Source organism: Cheilinus undulatus, linkage group 18 (assembly GCF_018320785.1).
Source record: "Cheilinus undulatus linkage group 18, ASM1832078v1, whole genome shotgun sequence".
Lineage (NCBI taxonomy): Eukaryota > Metazoa > Chordata > Actinopteri > Labriformes > Labridae > Cheilinus > Cheilinus undulatus.
In genome coordinates this window covers 39,672,217-39,693,194 of record NC_054882.1, presented here as the reverse complement: position 1 = coordinate 39,693,194, position 20,978 = coordinate 39,672,217, and the positions used below count along the sequence as shown (strand labels likewise).

Below are 20,978 nucleotides of genomic sequence, written 5' to 3'. Positions count from 1 at the left end.
GTGTGATTATGTATTTATATTTGAGGGATATACAATAGATGTGACAGACTGAATCATAGCTTTTTAATTCAAGCGCTGCTAAGCTAGGACCACTTGTAGTTTAAAGATTTGACCTTATTTTGTCTTTCCACCAAACTATAGAAAGTATTGACAGTGGTATCAATAAGGACTCAGATCAGCACTTTTGAACAAAATACCTCTTTTTAAAATGATTTGACACTATGTGTCTGAGTGTCTTCATCGTGAAGATTCAACATTTTAGCCAAAGAACATCTATTATAGACTGTAGGAAGATATGACCTAGACACCTCTGAAAAAATGAGTGATTGATTGAACATTTTGTGCCTTAAATTAAAGTTAAAACTATTGAAAGAGTGTGTTTTCAGTGCAGATTACTTTATTATTAGCAATTACCACGCTAATCCATAAATAGACCCACTCTATGATGTAATGAAATTATTACACTTGGAGAAAAACATTTGCTTGCTTCATAATGTAATAACAGAAGCAAAATGTGGTAAGTTATTACAATATGCCCAATAAAGTTGTTCTGCCCTCATCATTTTGTTACATTATTGACCAGTTATGACATGAGGATTTCTTAACATTTTTTGCTACATTATCAGCTCTTACAAGCCAACAAGCCGAGACATGTCCTGTTACTTATATTTATTTATACTTTCTATGTCTTTGAAAACTTTAGGACATATTTGAGATACTGTAAGATCTCAATTAATGGTCTCTTTTTAGAATTATACAGATTTCAGTGCAAAAATTGTACATATTGCATCTTTAAATCGCAGTGTGTTCTACTGCTGTTTTCAAATTACATCGGGTGCAACTTTTCTTTAACTGGAAATATGTCAAAATACTTGCACAGAGAATATGTATAACCTTATGCAATCCCTCATGGACTTCTGTCTGTCATTTGTATCAGGCGGACTCAGCAGTGGAGGAGGTTCCTGCTCCGGAAATGTCTGTGGAGGAGGTGTGGAGTGGGGCCGAGGGTCCCGCCTCTATAGCTGAACTGGCCCTAGAGCAGAGAGGCGTCCACTACCCTCTGGTACAACACCACTGCCTGTTAGCCTCGCTGCTCCATGCTGCTATGATGTTCAGTCTGAAGGTCAAACCACTCAGCCTGTTTGACAGTAAGGTGAGGAGACATACGCCAGCACGCATAGTCTGAGGCTCATGTTGAGTGGGATGTTTATTTACATTATGTTCCATGAAAACACAGGGCTTATACTTCGGATTGTCCTCTAAATTCCAGTGGCAACAGACTGAGTCACCTAGAAGTTATTAGAGATGGCTTTGTGCAAAATTTTAGGAAAACAGCCATAGATAATATTCAGTCGTCTTTAAGTGTTCATTAATTATTTGGTCTGTGAGATGATGTCCCGGTTACTGGAGGAAAAGAAGCTAGAGTGGAAGTTATAGGACACATGCATCAGATCAGAAGTGGGTCAGTGGGCAGGGCTACCTACATAAGGTGAATAATCAAAGATAAAGCTGTAGAAATGATGTCAATGTATGTGGCATGAGCTCAGAAATTTTAAACCAATGGTTCTCACCTGATCTAGCCTCAGGATCCTTCGCTGTCTCCATATTGAGAATTTTATGCATGCAAAAGTGTTTATATGTTTGTTTCAGGGAAAGAATGCTTTCTTCAGAGATCTGACAACCATCCAGCTGATGCCCAGCGGAGACATGGACCCGAGCCTGATCTCACTACGGCAAGAGGTGAAATTTATTTATAGTCAGAGTGAAAAATTTAAATAAAAGTTTTAGAACATTTAGATTTTTGTCTGGATCCTCTACTGACTCTCCTCTTGGCCATCTCAGTTCCTCCTGCGGGTGCTAACCGGCTGGGTCCAGGCCATAGACGATCCCTCCAGTGCTGCCTCTGGCTCCAGATCTCCTCCTCTACCTTCTACTGGCCCCAAGGCTGACTGGTGGCCCTCGCTGTGTCAGGAGTTGGCCTCCTTGCTGCAGGTCAATCCCGACATCCTGAAGCGCCACCTCGTCTGTGAGCTCTACAACCAGGGCTTGGACCTCCGTGCTGAAGAGGTATGAGAAGCTAACCATGATGATTGAGTGGATAACGTCTCACTAGCAAATCAAAAAAAGAAACTGTAGCGCTAAGGCCATTTCTATTAGGGTGACTAATGCAGTATTGGTCAACTGCTTGGTTTGGTTACCTCCCACCCTAGTAACCTATCAGTGATGACTCGACTTGGAGAAGTGTATTAAACATTTTCAAATAGCACCTCTGCTCTTTGACTGATGCAGATGCAGAGTGTGTTCAAATGTTAGTCCTTTGCATCCGCAAAAAGTTACTTAAGTGTAAAAGTTACTCCAGTTTCTTCATTGGATTTTGCCAGAGAGAAGTTATCTGTTCAATCATCTTCTAAACATCTAAAGTGCTGATGCATAAGAACCCCTATTATGTGATTATAACACTTTTGGTAAAACTGTCAGCTGACCACAGTGTTTGGTTAACCCCCAGGTGATGTTGGAGGTGGAAGATAAAGACGTGTTGGGTTCCCAGCTGCTGGTTCTGACCGGACAGAGACTGAGCTACTCGCTCCTTCACAGTCAGAGTCAGACTCAGCCAGCCATGGAGCTACTGGCCCGCCTGCCCCCCACCCTCTGCACATGGCTCAAAGCTATGGTGAGTCTACAAATCCACTTTACAGGGTTCCTTTGGTCCTTGAAAAGTCTTAAAAAGCCTTACTTTTACTGCTGAGAGGGGTTTTACATTTAAGAAGGCACACTGACTAAGACATGTCTTCATCCATACTTTTTTCTACTCAAATCTATTCAATTTAAATCATTCTTTTTATGTGTATATTCTTGTTCATGATAAAATTAAGGGCATTTACTGCATTGCTGCTTGAACGTAGACTGTCTGTGTGTCAACCCAGTCCCCACAGTGTAAGCAGTGCTCAGTGTTAGAAAGATACACTTTATTTCCAAAAGTATTCGCTCAACTGCCTTGACTCACATATGAACTTAAGTGACATCCCATTCTTAATCCATAGGGTTTAATATGACCTCGGTCCACCCATTGCAGCTATAACAGCTTCAGCTCTACTGGGAAGGCTTTCCACAAGGGTTAGGAGTGTGTTTATGGGAACTTTTGACCATTCTTCCAGAAGCACATTTGTGAGGTCACACACTGATGTTGGATGAGAAGACATGGCTCTGAGTCTCTGCTCTAGTTCATCCCAAAGGTGTTCTGTCAGGACTCTGTGCAGGCCAGTCAAGTTCATCCACACCAAACTCTCTCATCCATGTCTTTATGGACCTTGCTTTGTGCACTGGTGCACAGTCATGTTGGAACAGAGAGGGGCCATCCCCAAACTGTTCCCACAAAGTTGGGAGCATGGAATTGTCCAAAATCTCTTGGACAACAACTCCACTCCATAATCCCCCCCTCCACCAAACTTTACACTTTACACAATGCAGTCAGACAAGTTCTCCTGGCAGCCGCAAAACCCAGACTCGTCAATCAGATTGCCAGATGGAGAAGCATTATTCATCACTCCAGAGAATGCGTCTCCGCCGCTTTAGAGTCCAGTGGTGGCGTGCTTGACACCACTGCATCCGATGCTTTGCATTGCACTTGGTGATGTATGGCTTGGATGCAGCTGCTCAGCCATGGAAACCCATTCCACGAAGCTCTCTACACACTGTTCTTGAGCTAATCCGAAGGCACATGAAGTTTGATGGTCTGTAGCAATTGACTCTGCAGAAAGTTGCTGACCTCTGCTCACTATGTGCCTCAGCATCCGCTGACCCCGCTCTGTCATTTTACTTGGCCTACCACTTGGTGGCTGAGTTGCTGTTGTTCCCAATCGCTTCCACTTTGTTGTAATACCACTGACAGTTGACTGTGGAATATTTAGGAATGAGGAAATTTCACGACTGGACTTGTCGCACAGGTAGCATCCTATCACAGTACCACACTGGAATTCACTGAGCCCCTGAGAGCGACCCATTCTTTCACAAATGTTTGTAGAAACAGTCTGCATGCCTAGGTGCTTGATTTTATACACCTGTGGCCATTGAAGTGATTGGAACACCTGATTTCAATTATTTAGATGGTTGAGAGAATACTTTTGGCAATATAGTGTATATAAAAAAGAAGATCAAATGTAGGGATCGTTATGTAATTGGAAAGACTATTCCAGTTATTAGTCAAGCCCTCAGGCATTGATAGGGAAAAGGAATTGTTGTAGAAAAAATGTCTGTTTTGATCACGAAAGTATGAAATGATAAATTAGTGGTTTTGTTGATTCTTTTCTTTGGCAAGAGACCATGGTATAAGCAGGTTAATGCCCTTCGAGGTGTCCAGTTATCAGGGATTAATGTACTTCACAAAGGCAACCCCCCTAAGTTGCGTGTCGGATGGTTCAGGCCTCCACATCGTCCATTAATCCCTTATAATTGGACACCTTGTGAGGATTAACCTTACATATCTAGTGCCATGGCTTGTTGTTTAGAGAAAAACGCAATCTCACCCTAACATATCAGCATTTTAGCGCCTTATTGCAAAGACCCAACGTCACTATATGCATTCCTGACTATTTAATAAACACAGTGTATCAATAGTGAAACGGCAAAACAAGACAGACCATCTAAAAAGCCCTAAAACTGGTGATTGATGCAGAGAGTGTGACAGGAAGCGTTAGCATGCTACAGTCAGATTGTTTAAAACTTTTAAAGTGTAACAGTATTTATAAAAAACAAAAAAAAATTCTATTAAATGCCATTTTTGCAACAAGCTAACTCCCTTAGTTTGGTGAAATCTGTAGGTTATTAAAATGTATTTGTCCAATTTGTTTTTTCTGTTTCATGCTTGGCTTTATGTGAGTTTTGCTTTAGAAAGTCTTATGAGCTCCGTGCATACAGCTGCAGCTGTTTCCTGCAGTTTTCTTGTGTTGCTAAGTTTTGGTCTGAATGTGCTTTAATAATAGACCAGTGTGACAATGACTTCTATTCTGCATTTTCCAGTTTTTAATAAAAATGCTTTTATAGAGCCAGCTGACAGGCGTTAGATCTTTACTGAACATGATAAAACGTGTTGTTTTCTGTGCTGCAGGACCCCAGCGAGCTGCGGTGCCCTCTGGTCCCTCTGCCTCAGACCAGTCGGCTGGTGGGCCGTCTAATCGAAATCCTGCCGGAGAATCATGCTCAATACAGCCTGGCCCTGCACCTTCTCGAAGCTGTGGAGGCCCTCACAACTGAAGACTGACCCTGATCAATGACTTCCTCACCTTAATTTTGTCTATTTCATGGAGATTTTGTTAAATCTGGTAACTTCATCCCCACGGTGTAATCACAGAAGGCATTGATGTATAGACCCGATATGATAGGCTTTTAACTTTTTTTAAAACCATTGTATTTTTGTGCATGTGACATGAATATTGTTTAATGCTTTAGAGTTTTGTGAGAGATATACAGCACGTGTACGTGAGATGGTTATTAAGCAGTGAGTCACTGTTTTACTTTGGTTGCACCCTCGTCCTCTGTCTGATAACTTCAAACATTCAGACGTCAGTGTTCGGCTGTCCTTACTTTGTGCCATATCAGCGTTCTGTTTCTCCTCCTGCTTCCCCTCTAATGGACTAAAGATGTAACATAAAGAAAAATGGACCTTATTTTTTATTTATATATGCAGACAGTTGTTTATAAGCTGTGCCTGTACACCTCCTGTTCTGTAGTCCGGCTGCTCCCGCTGAGCCAATTAATGCAGAATAAAGAGGTTTCTCAGAAGCATCCAGCTGGTTATGGTGACTTTCTTTTATTTTTAGTCCTTTTTTCAGATAGGATAGTGGATAGAGTCAGAAACTGGAGAGAAAGAGCTGGGAATGATCAAGCAACCCAAAAAATCTTTGTTCTATGATTGTTCCTGATGTCACTGTATTGCTAAAGTAACTACATGTAGGATAAAAAGAGTATTATTTGGTCTTTTTGCCTTTGCCCTTTTTGGTCTTCTTACTCTTGCTCTTGCTCCTCAGCGCCTGGCGAGTCTTGTAGCCTCTCCACCACGCCTGGGCATAAATAGCCGCTTTGGTCTTCAGCTCTAGATCCCTCATCTCCTGTTTCCTCTTCTCTTCTTCAAGCTGTTTTCTCTCTATGACCTGGTTATACTCCACCTCTAGAACAGAAAAGGGCCCTTCCAGCATCCTCATCTCCTCTTGATCCTTCTCATAATCTTTTTCAAATGAATCCAGCTTGGCCTACAATGCAGGACAACAGATACAGTGCTGAGAAAAGGATTGAGATTAGTAAGGAAAACATTAAATCAGAAATAATAACAGAGCAGGATAATGTGTATAAACATCGAAAATAGTTTGGCAAAAAATACTGATTTTTAGTAAATGGTCTAAGGAGGCGGTCAGGGAAATTTTGGAATAGTAAGTAACCAATAATACTAATTAAACTGATAGTAATACATGAAAAATCCAACAGTGAATCCATTAAAAAATTCCCACCTCATGTATATTTGCACTAGTAAATGTAAATTATCTAGAACTTTCTTATCTCCTTTGTGTTAATCTGCCACATCATTGCATGCTTTATGCTTTTGATCATATCTATGCAGCATCCTTGCACCCTTTGCACATCTTGCAACGATACCATTAATACACAGACATGTATATACTACTTGAAATACCTAACAAGAGCATTTAAAACTTAATTTCTATTCTTTGTTCAGTTTTATTTATTTTCACATTTTATGTTTACTTACACCACGTTCCAAATTATTATGCAAGTGATATTTTTCTCTGATTTTCCTTAATATTCAATGGAATTGACAGTATAATATTAAGTCATCAACGGTTAGAGCATAATTCAGATTTTATTAAACAAGCTACCCAATGATAACTTTTTTTTTTTAAACAAAAAACTCAAATTGCACTGTTCCAAGTGATTACGCACCACAGAGTTTCAAATTTTTTTTTAATAGGTTGTAAAGAACTGAAAATGGTCATTTGTTGAATTTGCAGCATTAGGAGGTCATATTTACTGAAATCAAAGCTATTTCAATCAAAAACATCTTAAAAGGCCAAGTTAACATAGGAGCCCTTCTTTGATATCACCTTCACAATTCTGGTATCCATTGAATTTGTGAGTTTTTGGAGAGTTTCTGCTTGAATTTCTTTGCAACATGTCAGAATATCCTCCCAGAGCTGCTGTTTTGATGTTAACTGCCTCCCACCCTCATAGATCTTTAGCTTGAGGATGCTCCAGAGGTTCTCAATAGGGTTGAGGTCAGGGGAGGATGGGGGCCACACCATGAGTTTCTCTCCTTTTATGCCCATAGCAGCCAATGACACAGAGGGATTCTTTGCAGAATGAGATGGTGCATTGTCATATATGAAGATCATTTTTTTATGGAAAGCATGGTTCCTCTTTTTGTACCATGCAGTAGTGGATGGTACCAACCATCCACTACTTCATCCATCTGGACCATCCAGGGTTGCACAGAACTCATAAGTAAACAAGACTGTTTGAAAATGAGTCCTCATATATTTCTGGGCTCAACAGTAACCGTTTCTGCTTGTGAGCATTGGTTAGGGGTGGCTGAATTGTAGGTTTATGCACGACTGCAAGCCTCTGGAGGATCCTACACCTCAAGGTTGGTGGGACTCAAGAGGCACCAGCAGCTTCAAATACCTGTTTGCTGCTTTGTAACAGTGCTTTAGCAGCTGGTCTCTTAATCCCATGAATCTGTCAGAAACCTTCCTCATTATGCCTTTATCTGCACAAACCCATCTGTGCTCTGAATCAGCCACAAATTTCTTCACAGTACGATGATCACGCTTACATTTTCCTAAAATATATAATGTTATCATACCCAAGGCATTGCACTATTTGAGGCATTTCAGCAGCAGAGATCCTTTATCTTTCTCATATTGCTGAAACCTGTGGCCTGCTTAATAATGTGGAACGTCCTTCTTAAGTAGTTTTCCTTCAATTGGGCTCACCTGGCAAACTAATGATCACAGGTGTCTGAGATCATTTCAGAGATCCAAAGAGCCCTGAGACACAATACCATCCATGAGTTTAACTGAAAAAACAAATATTGAATGTTTATGATGCTAAAATCCAATTTGCATGATAATTTGGAATGCAGTGTATAATATATAAATGGTATTATGAGCCTGCTTGCATGTTTATCAAGGAAAATGCAGAGAATAATGATAGTTTTGAAGTGTGTATTTCTCAACTCAAAACATACAAAGCAGCATAAAAATTTTTTAAAAAATGAGAAGTTTTTACAGTACTGCTTTCAGACTAGATAAATTTAAAAACATTTTGCAAAAAATAAAAAATATCCTTTGTTTGAAATAAAAGTAAAGGTAATCCTACACAGTGAAATAGTGGCACTATTGTAAACTTAAAGGCCCATCTGCAGGCATTTTTGTGAAACTTTCAGCTGCTAATTGATGCAAAAATGACCACAGCCTTTTATGCAAATGTGTAATTACAGCCTGGCATCACGATTCTAACTACATTAATCATGCAGCACTGGTCTCCTCTTGCTGTAGCAGTGAAAACTGGTCAGCTTTGACAGTGTCACAGAGTGGTCTGTCAGAGCAGTTGGGACTTTCAAAATTTGGGGTATTTTCAGTTTTTGTTTTGTCCTGAGTTCCAAACAGCACTATGTTTCATTGAATTAATTTGGTTGAAAAGAATGTAAGAAATTTTGGTCTTGATTGCTCATAAAAGAATTGGTAGTGGGGCCTGAGGCAGGACCAGCTGAGAACCACAGGGCTAAAAGGAGTTTGGAAATAATGGCAACAATCCAGTATCATGCGTCCCTAGTGGCGAGTTTGTCTGAGTTTGTACCTGGAGTTCTTCCATATCAGCATCAAAAGCTTGAATCAGCAGTTCAATTTCTGCTTCCAATCTCTCATTTTTCTGCCAGAGAAGAAAAACAATATTGAATAAATATGCCACTCAAACTAACATGAAGTTTTTAATATGACATATTAATTAAATTACCTCTTGGATCGCTCTCTCTACCCGTCTGTGTTCCATCTTTAAGCTTCTCAGCTGTGCATTCACTTGATCCATTTCCTGTTCTAAACGGATCATCTTCTCTGTCTTTACAGTTGGCGGTAGTGGCTTAAAAATTGACAAGGCCTCATATTCTCTGTCCATTTCCTCTATAGACTGATGTAAATCTTCTACCTCAGTCTTTTTCTGAGAAATCTGTGATCAGAGAAGATACCATAAGACCAGAAAAGGATCAAAACAACAGATACATTAGCCTCGAAAGCATTTTGAATTTTCTCCCTCATGTGGTAGAACTATCTCCAACATGGTGTCTGCCTCACCATTACATCAGCTGGATTGTAGTGGGTCTGCTCTTGCTCCTCATGCTCCCTGGTTTTCATCTTTTCCACCATATGAGTGTGAAACTTCTTTAGCTCACTGATCAGCATGGACTCACTCTCCCCTGCTTCTATATTTTGCTTTGCCTTCAGATCATTGATGACATCTGGATTTTCTTTGGCAATCCTGAGCACGTTCCTGACAGAGTTCTTGAAGTCCCTTACCAGCTCCGCTTTTTCTTTATTATCATTTCCATCTTGTTTTCCATCCGACTCCTGCCCCAGAGTTTCTAATGCCTCCACTTTTTCTGTTAAAACTTGATGTTCTGTAAGTGCCCTGCTTAACTTATTATCTGCAACACCGCCCTCATTGTTCAGCTTGAGAAGGGCAGGAAAGGCTGCCGTAAGCTCAACTTGACAAATGCAGTTTTCCAAAATCCTTAAGATGCTTTCAGCCTTAGGAGACAGTGGGTTCTTCCCTGACAGTTCATCACTGTTCTCAGAAGCCCCTTCGGATTGAGTTGTTGTCTGCGGCTGGACTGTATTCATTCTTTCATTCTGCCAAGGAAAAGAATAAAATACAACCAAACCATGCTTCAATCGTGCCTCGCATGCAAATCTGAATATTCATTACAGATTTTTTAATGCATTTGAAAATGAGAATGGTTGCATACACATTGAGATACACCTCAACTGCCAACAGTTTCACATAATGTTTCTACCTGAACAAAATAACCTGAGTCTAGATTTTTTTCTTCTGGTCATATTTTCCAGAATTCAACTCCATTATACTCATAAAGCTCCTGTGGTTAAATTTCAGTTTATGTTGACTTTTGATCTATTTACTTATTTTATTGGAAAAATATGATCCTTAATTTCGAACAGTCAAAGATATGACTGTCTGTGTAACTTTGCTGATGTTAATAAAAGGCATTATTTTTGCAGAAAGCAGTTAATTACCCAAAATGTAACTAAACCCTCAGACCACTTAGAGCTTAGATGTGACGTATGTTGGTATTTAAAATAACACCAAAACCAAAAAAGTTGGGTCACTGTGTAAAATGTAAATAAAAACAGAATGCAATAATTTGCAAATTTCATAAACCCATATTTTATTCATATCAGATGTTGAAACTGAGACATTTTAACCATTTTATGAAAATAGCTCATTTTGAATTTCATGGCAACCCATCTCAAAAAAGTAGGGACAGGGCCATGTTTACACCATGTTACATCCCCAACCTTTTTCTGAAATTTTCCACAATTTTTGACACCATTTTCACAAATTGGTGAACCTCTGCTCATCTTTACTTCTGACTCTGCCTCTGAAATATTCTTGTCATTCTGTCATGTGTCTGACCTGCTGCCTAATAACCTCATCAGCTGCAAAATGCTCATCTATTGGTACTGCTTACTTTTCCAGCCTTTTGCTGTCCCATCCCTACAGTTTTGAGATGTGCTGCTGCCATCAAATTCTTAATTAACTAACATTTTTAATGAAATGGTATAAGGAGAAACGTTTCTGGCATTAAACATCTCTAAGTACTGTATAGAGGTTATAATATCTTGTCAACTATATCTAATACAGTTTGAAGTCCATATACGAAAGTTTGAAATTAAATCCGTTTTATTAGTTAAAAACTTTTAACATTAAAGTTATGAAAAGGGTAAAGATACTAACATTTCCACCAGAAAAGAATCCACCGTGGTCTTTCCCATATAAGGACCTACTTCTAGCATGTTCTGTCTTCAAGCCTTTGACTCATGAGCTACTATTGTTTATCGATAAGACACAGCAGTTAGCTATCCCTGACAATATTAACTAAAGATGTGATAAACAAGCAACAGCGTGTTTGTAAGACCTTAAGATTTCAATTAGCTTACTTGTAAACAGTCTTTGTGAAAACAGATCCTGATTTAAAGAGAGTTCATCGACATTTTTTTTTTAAAAAGCCAAAAAACTCACATACCTGCTCTCTCAAATGTTGAAGGCAACAAGTAAATGTTCCTGATGTGCTTCGTTGCTAGGATACCGCAACTGCAGGTGACGTACCGAGTTGCCTTCCGGAAACAGAATCTTTTTTTTTTTAAAATAGTTGAATAAATGTTCAAGCACATATCAAAGTTTATCATTACGATGAAAGAAATGTGTGGCATGGCATTAATTAAACGATTTGATAATGTTGTTTTGGATTTACTGATGCCGTCCTACCGTTCGCTGGAGAGACGCGTAACATGGGCGCCATATTGAAGAGGTGCAGTCGCAGCTGTAGAATCAACGGGTGCGTTCAAAAATTCAAAAAAATTACCTCCTAAGTCCTTTCCTATTCACTTTTCCTTAACCCCGACGAGAAACGTCAAAGGGTTAAGGAAAAGTGGGAGTAAAAGGATAGGAAAGCAGAACTGTGGTGAGTAAGGAATCCGACTGCACTTTCCCTAGGCGGATGTTACGGACGTGACGTGTGTTTTTTGTGTAAAAACTACAATTTAACGTTGATGGACTACAAAATTCGCAGCTTCCACTCGGTGCGTTCTCTGTGTTGTTACTTGCTGTGAACGCTAAAACGTCAGAGATATGAGCTCATTAAGATTTTTATATCACAGAGTCTCTTCAGGAAGAGGAGCTGTGAACATCTAGAACAGCAGAAACATTTCTCTTAATCTGAACTTTCTACTAAGTCAATACAACGAGATGAATAATGTTCAAGTCCTTTTGTTTCATAACGATATTTAATACTTTTGCTTTATTCCCTACCCATTTTTTTTCTTTAATTCTCTCGTCTCTGTTAAATTTATTACAGAGTCTACTCTAGTTTCATCTTCCTTTCAGCTCGCTCTGTGAAAAGCTCTATAAACTGTGTCTTCCCTGCGTAATTATGATGATAAATATAATGATCACAATATAGCAACATGCCGACTTTATCGCTTTAATTGGTTGTGATTAACAAACTTAAAACGTTTACTTTAATATTTCAAAATAGCAAGACAAATACAGTTTAAAATACTGAATGATCGCTTTACTATTTAAATAAAATGGAAATGAGAAGAAATGAAATCGTGATCATAAGTTAAATGACAAAGTATTCATGTCTGTAATATTCCTCTGTTCATCCATACTGCCTTCCGTTTATCACGTGTATTATACGTTTGACTGAATTTTATGGTTTAAATCGGGGTTAGCAAAGTTATTCTAGTTATTCAAGTTATTCACTTGTTTTGATGAGCGGTCAACAGGTGCGTAACTTTAAATGAAGTTTACGCAAAGCATTGTGGGTCGTCTTTTCATCTCTCCTTTGGTAAAGGATGGTTCAGTGTTTTCTAGGCTAAAGGAGATAATAAAGGAAATAATGAAGCTCCTTTCCTTACCATTTGGAGAATTCGAACAGTCCTTATCATGGTCGACACTTAAATACTTTCGGGTCGTTTCACTCAGTTAGGCACCTTCCTAAGCAAGATGGACTTTTCGAACCCACCCAACATTATATCCATGGGTGCGTTTGTCGCACCCATTCTCGTCGGGGTTAAGGCAAAGTGAATAGGAAAGGACTTAGGAGGTAATTTTATGGACTTTTCGAACGCACCCCATGATTAAATGGGCTCTATGCACGGCAGGGGGTGGTGTATTTCCGGTGGAAAAAAGACCGTTTCACAACTTCCGTCCAACGATAAGTGCTAAGCCGAAACGGAATCTAAACCCTCCTATACTGCCTTAAATTATCCGTTTCGTTGGGTTTTTTGTTTCGATTGTTGTTTGTGTTTACTCTATCATCATCCCTTGGCATCCAAACATGCTAAAATGATGTTTCAAAAACCGGTTAAAAGCACTTCTGGACATCGTTGCTGCGTGCTACAGTGTACATCTTCAGTTAAATTTAACTCGTCATTGACAGTCAGCTCAGGTAACTCATGCAAACAGTGAGTAAACCGCAACGAATTTGCCATCATACGCCTTTCCCTTCTCCCGACTGGAAGTGTGGGAGCGGTCTAATGCCAAATGCGGAAGTAGTTCATGCATAGAGCCCATAGCATGCATCCCTTGACTTAACTCAGTCAAAGAGGACTTGTCGAAGAAGGGGGACCGAGAGCGGAGGGAGAGGCTGTGGCCCGCGGTGGAGAGGGCACGCGCTGCTGGGAAAAAGCCTTCTTTGCCGAGTCTCTAGCCTTCATAGAGGGAGAGGGTGAGATTACACTCCCTGAGGGATTATAACTGTGCTGACAAGAAACACAGGCCCACTCTGACTGCTTTTGTTGAACTTAACTTACATAATCTATTTTTTTAAACGAAGAACTAATAATGGGCCAATTATGATATGTGCGCTCAATCTTGACTTGTGTTTTGAGCTGACTCTTGTCTTCGTCTGAGTCGTCTATTTCCTTTTGAAATAATCTGAAAACAGTGTAAAGCAATGGTGCTGCAGGCGTAGTCGACCTGCTGCTTATTAGCCTAATTTAACGACACTATTTAGGTAGAAGGTTAAATATTTTTTTCTTTCCTTTTCTTTTCAATTTATCCATATTCTTTTCTGTTGTTTCACTGAATGCCAGGGGTTTAAGAAATGGATTGAGGCGTAAAGCTTTATTTTTATTTATTAAACAGCTAAAAGTTGATTTTGCTTTTCTACAAGAGTCACTCTCCAACATTAAAGACACAAGCTTTTGGAAAGCACAGTGGGGCAGTGATACCTGGTTCTCACATGGGACTGAACACTCTGCGGGGGTATCTAACTTAAAGTGTCATTTTGGAGGGGAAATCTTGCAATCTTTGTGTGACAACCAGGGCCACTACGTTTGTCTGGCTTGCAGAATGATGGACATAGTTTTCATTTTGGTTAATATATATGGCTATAATTGCAGGTCAGAAAATGATGAGCTTTTGGGCTCTTTGGATGCTAAACTTACTATTTTAGCACAGAATATCTTAATGCACACCTGATAATTGGAGGGGACTTTAATATTGTTTTGAATGAGGCTCTTGACAGATGGCCACCCGGTAAGCCCTCGCTTGCAAATTCTTCATTAAAAATGCTGATGAATAAATATGATTTTTATGAAGTAAGGAGGGAGAAATTCCCCAAGGACAGAGTTTACACTTAGAGTAACAAGGATGGCTCTAGACAATCAAGGCTCGATTATTGGCTTGTTTCTAACTCTCTAAATAAGGATTCTATCACAGTTGATCTTTTAACTACTCCGTTGACAGATCATAAGGCAGTATTGCTTAATGTTAATCTGTCACGAGACAATCTGAATGTAAAACACTTCTCTTATTGGAAAATGAACTGTTTTTTGTTAAAACATAATTCTGTGAAAACTTAACTACAGAGACTGATTAAGCAGCATTGGGATCAAGCTCAGAAGGACAAAATGTATGGCAAAAACTGGGAATTGTTGAAATATGAAATAGGTAAATACATGAGAAAATATGGTAGCGACTTAGCTAAATCTAGAAGAAAAGAAGTAGAAAATATCACCTCTTCGAGGACCCGACTGTAGCAGTGAATTTTATTCGAGAGAACCTCAATGCCTAAGACGTTGTACAGTAAGAAAAAAGTAAACAGCTCAGCCGGTGGCTAGCATAGTTGCTAACTAGCTTTAGCATTATCGGCTAAGGGCTAATGGCTATTAGACCCACTTTAGTATGATAAGGATTGTAAAGATGTTGTGTTGCTGTTGTTAAACACCTAGGACTCTGATGTTCTAACATTATCATATGGGTATACATATGTACAGAGTATATACACGCAAATGGACGAATGTTTATTTTATTATTATTATTATTATTGTATATATATATATATATTTGTGTATATACGTATGTATTCAATTTTTTTAGTTTTTTAAATATATATATATATATATACCTTCTTCTATATAAGTGCAATACATTGTTTCCTACCTTTATTACTGATCATGGTTGATCACTCATAATAGTTTAGTGTTTGCCCCGGTTGGGGCTTGTAGAGTACCTGAATGGTTAATCGCTTAGTGATACAAACATCGGTGTTACTAAAAAAGGATAAGGACCCCCTGTCATGTGGCTCTTACCGTCCAGTGAGCTTGTTGAATTGTGATTATAAAATCCTCACAAAAATTCTAGCTACACGTGTTGAAACTGTAATTTCCGAAGTGGTGGATCCAGATCAAACTGGTTTTATACCGGGGAGACAGTCTTTTTATAACATGCAGCGCCTTCTCAGCGTCCTGTATGCACCGCCTTCTGCTGAACAGTCGGAGGTGGTGCTGGCGTTGGATGCTGAGAAGGCATTCGATCGCGTCAAGTGGCAGTATTTGTTTGCTGTGCTGGAGAGGTTTGGATTTGGCCCGTCTTTTCTGTCATGGATCAGAATATTATATCATTCACCAACAGCTACAGTAAGGACTAATAATAAGACCTCTGACTATTTCCAGGCTGTAGCCTATCTCCCTATTTATTCGATTTGGCAATAGAACCACTTGCAATTGCTCTACGTGCAGATAATAATATTAGCGGCATCTCCGGGGGGGTAGGCTCCACAAGGTGTCGCTATATGCTGATGACCTGTTGCTATATATATCCCGCCTAAAGGAATCTATACCAAAACTATTAACAACCTTGGATGATTTTGGTCGCATATCCGGATATAGGATCAACTACTCAAAAAGTGTGCTCTTCCTAATTACTGACATAGAGGGTGACTACTCTAACTTTCCGTTCAGGCTTGAAAAAAGGTTTTTTACATACTTGGGGATTAAGGTCACGCAATCTATGGATAAGCTGTATGATCATAACTTTAAGACCCTTCTGGAGCAAACGATTCAAGATTTTAGAAAATGGTCGGCACTACCAACCTCGCTGGTGGGCCGCATTAATATAGTTAAGATGACAGTTCTGCCCAGGTTCCTCTATTTATTTCAAATGGTCCCCATATTTATACCCAAGTCAACTTTTAAACAATTAGATGAACTAATCTCTTCATTTATTTGGAATAATTCAAGCCCCAGAAATGAAGAAAATGTATCTGGAGGTTCCCAAGGAGACAGGGGGGTTGGGCTTGCCTAACTTTATATTTTACTATTGGGCCGCAAATATTGTTAAATTTTTGTATTGGAAATTCACCTACGAAAACAAAGAGGGTTTAGACTGGGTGCAAATGGAACTTTTGTCCAAGCCGATACCAATTCTTACCTCACCTTTACCATGTACTCAAAATATAAATGTGACAAACCCAGTGGTCAAAGCTTCACTGAAAATATGGCTGCAATTCTGGAGGCACTTTGGGTTGAAACAGACCAGTGGATTTTTTCCAATAGCAAATAACCCTTTTTTTCCCATCCTCCGTGATGGATAATGCATTTCAACTTTGGCATTAAAATGGTCTGTTTTTTTTCGGTGATCTTTTCACGAACGACACATTTTCTTCATTTGAAACTTGTACAGAAGATCATGACATACCCAGATCACATTTTTTTAGGTATCTTCAGATACGTAATCTTACAAAGAAATTGTTTCCATTATTCCCAAACCCACCACCTAAGAGTCAATTAGATGTGATTCTAGAGCTAGACCCCTTTGGGAAGAAACATATATCAGCATTTTATGCGTTGATACAGGGACTGAGGCAGATATCCTGGGATAAGACGAAGACTGCATGGGAAAGGGATTTGGGAGTGGAGCTCTCTCAGGAGGCATGGGAGGAATGTCTAACCCGTATACATACTTCTTCGCTGTGTGTACAGCATGGGCTGATTCAATTTAAGGTGCTCCACCGCTTGCACTATTCAGCAGAAAAAATGGCAAGAATATTCTCCACAGCTGACCCTGGGTGTCCAAGATGTAACTTTAGACCAGCCTCACTTGGACATATGTTTTGGAGCTGTTCTTCTCTTAACAGCTATTGGGAACATATTTTTAAGGTATTTTCTCATATGTGTAAGCAGAAGATAACACCTGATTTTCATATAGCCATTTTTGGGATACCGCCCCTAAATTGTAACCTCACAAATTTGCAGGCGAATGCAGTGGCGTTCGCATCATTGATTGCTCGTAGAAATATTCTTTTCAATTGGAAGTCCAACAAATCTCCATCGTTTGTGCAGTGGGTGCGGGAGGTGCTTTCCTTTTTACCTCTAGAAAGGCTCAGATATAAAATAGGTAGGAAACCCAAGAACTTTGCTCTGACCTGGAGCCCTTTTATAGATTTTGTAGAAGGTGCTACCTTCCAGTGTTTTTGATTTGAATTATGTATTGATATATGAATATGATATATGAATAAGTATGAGAAATCCCTGTTATATCTGTTTACCTATTTATTTATGTATTTATTTTGGAGCCTGGGGTGGGGGAGGGGGCGTTCTCTGTTCTTTACTGTTCTATGTATGTATTATTTGAAAACTCAAAAATAAACTATTTATAAAGAAAATATCACCTCTGAGATAACATCCCTAACTAGCGTTCCTCCAGATTCACTTTCTGCTAATGATAGACTCAGATTGATTGAACTCCAAAAGAAACTTGTTGACTTGTATAAATGTAAGGCAGAGGGGGCTTTCGTTAGATCGAGGCAGAAGTGGCTGGAGGAAGGAGAGCAGATGACCTCATACTTTTTTAAACTGGAGAAATCTCAAGCCAAGCACAACTCTTTATCTGAGTTAAATATCAGTGGGTCCGTTATCAATGATAAGGAAAATTACTTCTATAATTACTTCTCCTCTCTTTACAAAACTAAATTTGTTCATAATGCTATTTTGTCGTTCTTTAGTTAAATAAATATAGACTCTATCAGAGCCATTACTCACGCTCAGAAGCTGATATGTGATTCCCCAATCAGCCAGCAGGAGGTGCAAGACACCATTTTAAATCTTAAAAATAATGGATGCCCCGGGAATGACAGCATCAGCTCTGAATTTTATAGAGTTTTCTGATCTGTTGGCACTATTTCTTTTTAAGGTTTTTTCTGAGAGCGTTGCAAGAGCAGAACTTCCTGCTACTATGACACAGGTGTTAATTAATCTAATACCCAAACCCAAAAAAGACATGCGTCTTATTGATCATTGGAGACCCGTAACTCTATTACATAATGATTATAAGGTATTTGCTCTAATAGTTGCGAGGCGATTTAAAGGAGTTCTGGACTCAATAATCGATGAAAATCAATCAGGATTCATGAGTAAAAGGCACATTTTTAATAACCTAAGACTTGTTTTGGATTTGATTGATTACTCAGATTTGATTGAGGATGATAGTTTTATTCTTCTCCTGGATTTTTACAAGGCTTTTGATACTGTTGAGCATCCGTTTATTTATCATTGCCTTGAAAAATTTGGGTTTGGGGAATATTTTTGCAATGCAATGGAAACTCTTTATACAAATGGTCACAGCTCTGTAAAACTGAGTGGTGGTGCTACACAGAGATTTTATCAGGAGAGAGGAATACAGCAGGGCTGCCCTGTCTCTGCTTATTTGTTTTCAGTGCTGGCTCAAATGTTTTGTGTATATATAAAATCATGTAATTTGGAGGGCATCTCTATTGCTGGTAGGAAAATTTGCCTGAGTTAACTAGCAGATTATACTGCACTTTTTCTTAAGGACGCTTTACAAGTAAAGCCAGTTATTTGTTCAATCACATTTTTTTCTAAAGCATCAGGCTTATGCTTTAATTTAGGTAAGTGTGAATTATTTGCATTAAAAAACAGTGATTGATGATATTTGTATTAAAAGTAGAGTAAATTATTTAGGCATTACCACAACAAAAGACCAACAGGAGAGATGCTCTCTGAACCTAGAGCCCAGAATGAAAAAAAGCTGAGGGCAGGTTTAACCAGTGGTTGCAGAGAGACCTGTCTTTGAGGGGGCATGTGCTCCTATCCAAGGCTGAGGGAATTTCACGGCTCATTTATGCTGCCTCTTCTCTGGCTTTGGACAGTAAAACAATCAAAAAAATTGATCAAATGTTGTTTAACTTCTTGTGGAAGAATAGAATACATTACATCAGAAAATCTGTCCTAATCAATACCAGAAAGAACGGAGGGCTTGATTTTTTGGACTTTGGATCATTACACAACGTATTAAAGATTAATTGGTTAAGAAGTTTTTAAAAAAATGATTCATCTTTATGGAATTTTATCCCTAAATTTGTATTTAACCAAATTGGTGGACTTCCTTATCTGTTAGTGTGCAATTACAAGGTTAATAAAATACCTCTAAAATTGTCAGAGTTCCATAAACAGGTCTTACTTGCTTGGAAAATAATCTACAAACACAATTTCTCCCCTCAGAAGTATTATCTATGGAACAACTGAGACATATTACACAACAAAAAGAGCCTCTTCCTTAGAAACTGGTTTGAAAGAGACATTCATACAGTCGCTCAGTTGCTGAGCTCAGATGGCCTCTTAATGTCCTATGAGGAGTTTATACAGAAGTTTGATTTTCCGGTTACAGTAAAAGAATTTTATCAGGTAATTGATTCCATTCCTACAGGTGTTGTAAACTTGTACAGAGGCTCCTTTCAGCTGTGTACTGTCTCTGCTGTAAACCCACTTAACACTGTCTGTGGCAAAGTCTGTTTCAGATCACACAGAAACAACAATAGAGCCATTCGGGAACTTTTTATGAATGAAATCTCAACGAAACCTTATATCACCACCTACTGGGCTAAATTTGACGTCAATACCTTGGTCAAAGGGTTGGCTGTTACCACACAAATATATGATCACTAACAAAGTTAAAGAAAGTATCTTTTAAAATATTACATAAAATTTACCCCGTAAAGCATTTCATGCAGAAACTTAAGAACGATATTGACGTTAACTGTTCTTTTTGCTCGGTACAACCCGAAACAATAAACCACATATTTTGGCACTGTAACTACACAAAAAGGCTATGGAAAGACTTATCAGAATGTATCTCTGATAAGTTGTATATGAACTTTAATTTGTATTTTGAACATGTTATTTTTGGCTTTCATTCAGATACTATAGAAGACCTGGATAAGGTTTTTGTAATTAATCTGTTATTACTCTATGCAAAGTTCTACATCCACAGAGCTAAATTTGCTGGAGATAAACCCATTTTTTCTGTTTTTTACAAGTGCTTTGAATTATATTTACAGTCCCTCGCCCCGCTAGAAAATAAGAGTGCTATAAAAACAAAGAACATATGTGAAAGGTTTAATATTGGTAGGTAATTAGCTGTCATTATGTTGTTATTATCTTTAATATCTGCTATTTATTTACTATTTTCCTTTTTTCTTGTTTCTTTCTTCTTGTTTGATTACTAATACTTATGTGCCTTGGCTCTCTGCTCTTTCACAAAACTTAGTGTCATTATTTTGCTTAAACTTAAACTTAAGAACTGTCTCAAACCGTTTTTCTCTGTTTCCGTCTGACTAGTACACTCCCTGTTTTTACAGGCGCCTGGTGACACTTAGTGGACATTTTTATAACTACGCCATAAACAACATTTACTTACAAACTGAAGTTACATTTGTGTGGTGAAGGCAACAGTAATTGTGAGATCCAGCTCTTTTTTCAAGTCTGATCATAAAGCCATAATTCCCAGTTAAATGATAAGATTAGAGTCAGAATATTAATCTCAGAATTATGATTTCTTTTTGGCTAGAATCTAATACAAATGTAAGAATTCTGACT

The 20,978-nt window shown here is 38.7% G+C and overlaps 2 protein-coding genes across 4 annotated transcripts in view; one reads left to right on the top strand and one right to left on the bottom strand.

Annotated features, from left to right (window-relative positions):
- Nucleotides 1–5,781, top strand: part of rab3gap2 (RAB3 GTPase activating protein subunit 2 (non-catalytic)) — a 36,677-nt gene extending 30,896 nt beyond the window's left edge. For all 3 annotated transcript variants that reach the window (XM_041812543.1, XM_041812544.1, XM_041812542.1), the window contains exons 30-34: nucleotides 938–1,153; nucleotides 1,651–1,740; nucleotides 1,843–2,067; nucleotides 2,507–2,671; nucleotides 5,105–5,781. In XM_041812543.1, the coding sequence (XP_041668477.1) occupies nucleotides 938–1,153; nucleotides 1,651–1,740; nucleotides 1,843–2,067; nucleotides 2,507–2,671; nucleotides 5,105–5,257 (849 nt within the window). In that variant the 3' untranslated portion in view covers nucleotides 5,258–5,781. The remainder of the gene's footprint in view (nucleotides 1–937; nucleotides 1,154–1,650; nucleotides 1,741–1,842; nucleotides 2,068–2,506; nucleotides 2,672–5,104) is intronic.
- A 182-nt stretch (nucleotides 5,782–5,963) lies between these two features.
- iqcd (IQ motif containing D) lies at nucleotides 5,964–9,899 on the bottom strand. The gene is made up of 4 exons (XM_041812235.1): nucleotides 9,354–9,899; nucleotides 9,019–9,228; nucleotides 8,863–8,934; nucleotides 5,964–6,245 (listed from the first exon to the last, which is right to left on the bottom strand). The coding sequence occupies exons 1-4, from the start codon at nucleotides 9,897–9,899 to the stop codon at nucleotides 5,964–5,966; spliced, it is 1,110 nt and encodes a 369-aa protein (XP_041668169.1).
- Between the last annotated feature and the right edge of the window lie 11,079 nt (nucleotides 9,900–20,978).